The sequence below is a fragment of the Salmo trutta genome, chromosome 30, assembly GCF_901001165.1.
Source record: "Salmo trutta chromosome 30, fSalTru1.1, whole genome shotgun sequence".
NCBI lineage: Eukaryota > Metazoa > Chordata > Actinopteri > Salmoniformes > Salmonidae > Salmo > Salmo trutta.
The window spans coordinates 13,510,336-13,516,335 of NC_042986.1; the positions used below are offsets into that span (position 1 = coordinate 13,510,336).

General features: G+C 44.4%; 1 protein-coding gene across 1 annotated transcript in view; it reads right to left on the minus strand.

Moving 5' to 3' along the window:
- The window catches only part of itga5 (integrin, alpha 5 (fibronectin receptor, alpha polypeptide)), a 55,198-nt gene extending 50,530 nt beyond the window's left edge, over positions 1–4,668 (minus strand). The window contains exon 1 of the mRNA XM_029722811.1: positions 4,167–4,668. Within this exon, the coding sequence (XP_029578671.1) occupies positions 4,167–4,363 (197 nt within the window). The 5' untranslated portion in view covers positions 4,364–4,668. The remainder of the gene's footprint in view (positions 1–4,166) is intronic.
- Positions 4,669–6,000: the final 1,332 nt, after the last annotated feature.

Consider the following 6,000-nt stretch of genomic DNA (forward strand, 5'->3'; position numbering starts at 1 on the left):
ACACAGAGGGCCATGAAAAGCAGCTAATCGCAGAGCAGAGAACCTGAGTGAAGAATACCTTGGCAACCCAAATGCACAGGCCCAATTTAAACAACGTCCATCCCTCACACCAACTGTGATTTATAAACAGAATCTCACAAACGAAAAGAGCAACAATGAAAACAATACCAGAAATCTGCTTGATCATATGGTGAGGGAGACAGTGCAGACACAGAAAATATTTCTGTTTTAGCAGCTAACACCGCCCCCGGTCCAGTATTAATATTGGTTTAGCAGAAACCTTATTTAAGAGGGTAAACTCCAGGAAAGTGACCAACATGAATGATGACATGACTTCGATCTGGGTACGACACAGTTAAACCTTCCATGATCTAATGGAGAACGCCACCAAGCCCATCTCAAACACGTGGTAGGGATGGGATGGGGAACGGTGTCATCATCATCATCATCATCAGAGGCATCCATGACTAAATATCTCCTTATGACTGCCTTCCAACGCAATCTGTACATAATTACACCCACAAGAAAGACAGAGACAGACAGACCCCATTCAGCTCAGCACACAACATTTGTGATTCCCAGATTATTTCTTTCTTTGGATCACCATTAGCTTTTTGCAGATGCTACTCTTCCTAGGGTTCACATTATCTCACTTCATCCAAGTTAAAATTGTCTCTTGATATATCGTCTTTTCTAGAGGGACAGGACTGCCTGCTGTTATTGGGATGAATAACATAAATATACGGCCCAGAAGCAGACATCGATCGGTCCAGACAGAGACAATCCCGGACAGCCAGGCCTGTCATCTATAGTCTGACCTCTGACCTCAGCCATGTTAACAGTCCACACCCTGAATCCCTGTCTGGCTCCAGAAACAGGGAAGGAGGAATGCGTTTCTGCTGCTGCTGGATGGATGGAGAGGTATTAAGCAGTTTCCTTCTCAGCCCGGCGGATCTGCTGTGGCCTCGCTGAGATTCATAGAGCCAAGTCAGGTTGAGGAGAAGACCTTGTCCTTACAAGGCCCCATACTGTGCTGCTACTTCTCTCTGTAGACTCTACATACAGGGGACCATAAATAAGGTCTCGCCGGTGTCTAACTGACACACAGTTCATGAACCCTGTTCTCAGGCAGTCTACCGCGGTGGTCTCAGTGCAGGGCTAGTGTCCTCTCTGTCCGCTAGTTTACTTCATTCTATTAGACCAGGCCAGGGGGCATGACAGGAATCAGACACACATACACTCATGGAGCCATGCTATCAGTGACAGAGAAAGTCTGTCTGTGTGTAGTAGGGTGGGAGATGAATGTGTGAGAGCGCTCTGTCTCGCCCTTTCTCACTTTTGTGTGTTTCCGTAGGCCTATGCTACTGTTGAGGTTCCTAAATAAAACAGAGGGTGAGAAGGAGACGAGAGAGAAATGAGTCTTCAAACAGCTGGCCATGAGACGAATCTTTGGCATGTGCTTTATGTTTTCCAGAGAAGAGTTTATCCTACAGGTACAGGTCAAAGAGGTGCTGTGTGTGCATCTTGCATCAGACACAGACATCCTCCCTGATCCCAGGCAGAGACTGACCTCACCCATGGATTCCAGCTACTCCCGTACTAGCCACGACATGGGCGACAGTCTGACAACTGATAAAACTTACGGAGAAGAAGACGAGTGATAACTGGAAACGTATGTTTCTGTTTCCTGCTGGATTATGTTACTGACGTGTGAAATGTGAGGGAAAAAAAATGTATGATTTAGTCACAGGTAGATTTTTGAGACCAGGTTTAAACTTTGCTCTCATCCTGTGTCTGGTTTGCCAAGCATCTGAACAGTAGCATTAGTGAGAGTACAAGACAGTGGGTAGATACATGCTAAATGTAGTATCCCCCTCATGTAGACATGTTCTTCACCAACACATTGTCTTAGCTCTCCTCCCCCTAGCCATGACGTCTCCGCTGTTAAACGTTCAGATGAAGTCATCGACCAGTGAGATGACTGCTGCTCTAGCTGCTGCTGTGACTTCATTCACGAGACGGGGGACGGGGGGGTAAATTAAAGACCCTGCTGAATTACGTCAGACCAGAGGAAGGGGGCAAGGGGGGAGGTATAGGGGATTTAATACACTCTTGACACAGACTGCCAGCCTCACGTCCTAAATCATAGTGTTCCTAGACCTAGAGCCCCTGCCTGGTATAAAAATATAGACCAATGGCAGCAGCCCCTTAAAGGAGCGAGTGAGGAGGAGAATCCCACCCTGTCTGTGTCTGAACTGTAGTCGAAGGAACTAGTGAAGTGGGGAGGAGAAACTGGAGCCACTGGCGGCCCACTCGGCACAAAGCCCCTCTCCTAAACCCCTGGCTGGCTGGCGAGACAGTAAAAAAACACAGCCAGCCAGGATGTCTGATTGCGTCTGGCCCCAGTGGCCCGGCTAGCTGCTAGCTTCACTTTGGATAATGATTATTACAATTACAGGGCAGACAGCTAGGTCCAGGCTGAGTCGCTGACACTGCATACTGATGAGTGGTGGTCGACTCAGTCAAAGCAATCTTATTCTGACACACATAGCCCCAGGATGGCAGCGACACAGCTGTGAATCTGCCAGCATGTCATTTACTTCCCTCATGCTGCATTCCTACTCATATAAGAGCTGTTGTTGCTATGGTCATTGATACAAAGACCAGATGTTGTCATTTGCTGGATGTCATTGTGGCCACCCGGGCATCTTCCATCATCAACTATGTCTGTCTTCAGACTATCAGTCCATTTACCTGACCACATATCGACTGTGCTGCTCCAGTAGTCTGTTTACCCCATAATAAGTCTGGAATAAGCTCTAAGCCCTTCTTAATGAGTGATCTCAGCAGCAGTATAGACAGGACTGATGTGATGGAGCCACTGCATGCCAGGACGCTGAGATAATAGTCACAGCATGTTTGTGACACAGACACAGAGATCACATTCCCTTAATGCCAAGCGGCATAACACTAAATTGCACAGGAGCATTTCAGAGTAAGACCAATAAGTCTGGTATGGAGGAAGAGGTGGATGGTGATCACATCAAAAGAACAGAGTTGGGGTAAAGCTGCTTCAAATTGGCTCTTTGTTTGACATTTAGAGCCAATGAGAGATTAGAGGTCAGAATGAAATCCAATTTTAGGACAATGAGATTACAGTTTAAAGACTATTATATGAAAAGGTTTTCCCAAATATGGCACAAATGTAATCTTTATTGAGTTTAATCTCAGCTTGATGTTTCCTTTTGATCCTATATGTTTATATTCTATAGCATTCTAATAGAGTGCCCATAGAATTATCACAGATTACCAATGTTACCTAAATTATAGACACCAGCATTCCAACTAAAGGCTTCAGGCTCTCCGGCTTGCAGAACACACATTTTGTAGGTGTAATTTGTGTAAATTAGGTTATAAAGAGAAAAGTGGAAGAAAATCATCCTGTTAAACCAAAATTGTTCAGTTTTACCTTAGACAAAACAAACACACTGGCTACCTCACAGATGCCGATTGGTTTAAAGGGGTTGACACAGGTAAATCCATGCAACAGAGTGATCTTGAAATCTCAACGGCTGAGATGAACTAAAATGGAAGATGCCCTGACGGTTTTCTATTAAAACTGATGCTGTGCGCGCTGAAGTCTTAATGAGGTATGATAACAAGTGTACATCTTAGCAATATTGTTGTTTTTAGGCTCTTAGTTACAATTGAAGCTGTAGTTAACTACCACTGACATAAAGGAAATAATGTGGCCAACACACTGACTAAAACACTTTTTCTAATAGGAAAAATTGCGCTTTATATAGAGGCACTGGCCATTCCCAATTCTAACATAGGGTGGTCCCTCACTGGTCAAGTCACTAGATAAGGACAACCTTTTTTCATTGCACGTGAAGAGAGGATGGATTTCGAACCAAATTCAAAGAGAACATGTAATACAATGTGCAATTATCAGATATATTAATTGTATTTATGTAATGTAGGCTATTGTAAAATATTTAGTTGATCGGCTATTTGCGTGAACCCGAGAATAAACCCTCTAAACTCCTTGGCCCACATTTTCCACTTGGAGCCTATACTGAAATGTACCAACAAATGCCTAATTTGTCCAAACATGTTTGCAGTAACTTGCAAAATGACTTCCAAGTAAGAAAGAAAAAACGTACCTTGAAGAATTGGTCAAGTAAAATTCCACGGAATATCCGAAGTAGCTCCCATTAGGTCCGCTGTAGACAGTGGGGTTTTCCACATCCAAGTTGAATGCAGCACACAACTGTAGGATAATTATCAGACAAACCCCAATACAGCAGAATGGGTAGTTCACTTCTCCCGGCGTCTCCGAACGGTATCTTCTGGAACCCATTCTATTTCTAAATGAATCCACTAAAATGTGTTTTGTTTTAATCAACACCCGAGTTGCTCTAATGTTTTCAGATCCGTAGAGCTTGTGGAGTGGTTGTTCAACCTATTTCTCTAAACTGCATGCCTTGAAAGTAAAACTCGCTGTATGTCTCCTAAATGCTCAGTCAGCCTCTTCCCTCGGCGTCCTCACCGCTCGCTGTCCCTCACTACGCTCGTTCTGCTCCTAATTGAGGGAACATTGAAAGGAGGTAGTTCCCCGACTCGTGACAACTTTAGGAGAGGTGGAGCTCTTGATTCACAAAAAGACAGACAGAAGAGAAAACTAGTGTGTAACTTCAGTGGGCTACACTCAGAACTGATTCATCTGTATGTTACAGCGTCCTAGAAGATTCTGGAAAAATGTTCCCGACCTGGGAGTTGTGATTGTTTTATTCTCACCATGGCGCGCTGCCATCATTTGCATTCAATCGTTCAGAATGAGGGGTTTAGTCTGATAAAGACATGGTTGGGTGCCTGTGTGACCTAAACCGTGTCTACCTGGGTCGTACTGAGAAACAGAGAGAGAGAGAGAGACAGGGCGATGATAACTAGATCTATTATTAACTGGCTGAACAATGGACACAGAGTAACATCAAAGGTCCTCATGATCCAATATTATCTTATATCTCTCTGGGCTGATCTATTCCCGATAGGCCTTGGAATTAAGAAGCAATAGCGGTTATTTACCAAGACCCGTTTCTTGAGGTACAAAGGCATTTGATGATTATTTGTAGCAGCTAGGAATGCCGATTGCTTACATTATTTCAAGAAGGAACCGTACAGATCACGATTGTAGAGAAAGCTGTGATTCTAGGCCCTGATGATCATAATAACCATCTCCATATATCAGCCTCTTTTAAACATGAGTGGTATCACAAAGTGTGGGCTGCATATGTTTTCTATTAGTTGAATTGTGTTATATGATCAGCATAAGGTTCTCTCCCAGGGTGTGGGAACTATGGTAACATTTCCTATTTGTGTTTCTGAGTCACACCAAAGGAGACCCACACCGTTGGAATGTGGTTACGCTGCAAGTCAGAAGCAGCCACCTGACTGAAATTAGACATTCGCCTGGCTGGGAATAGTGACTGCTGGTTTATCTGATTCACCCAGCTAAGTAAGATTGGGACTGAGGGGCCACATTTAGCTGGGTGGCACTAAGTACTAAGGACTGTCCCCCCAAGGCGCATTCCTATTTAGAACTACACTAGCAGAAGAAATGGTTTTAATGCTCTTTAGAACCAACATGGGTTCAATGGGTGGCTTCATATGGCTCTCAAGAAGGTTAGCTATAGAACCACAAAGCACCCTTATTTTAAGCAGTATAGTATAGTCTCTGCCGAGGGGGAAGGGGGTCCAGTCGTGGAGCTGTTGAGAAAAATGTTGATCGTCTGCGGGGCGATTCACAGCTGTCAGAGGCAACGTGCCGGTTCACAGCCCTAATCCTGCTCGTGCTCCCGTTCCTTCTCTCTCACTCCCTTTTTAGACCCACATGACGAGCTTTCAGATGGATGAAAGTGAAACCCTCTGTGTTTGACGAGGGTTTACTGCTCCAACCAGATCATATCACTGTCCAACAATTACTGTTTCTGATTCCAG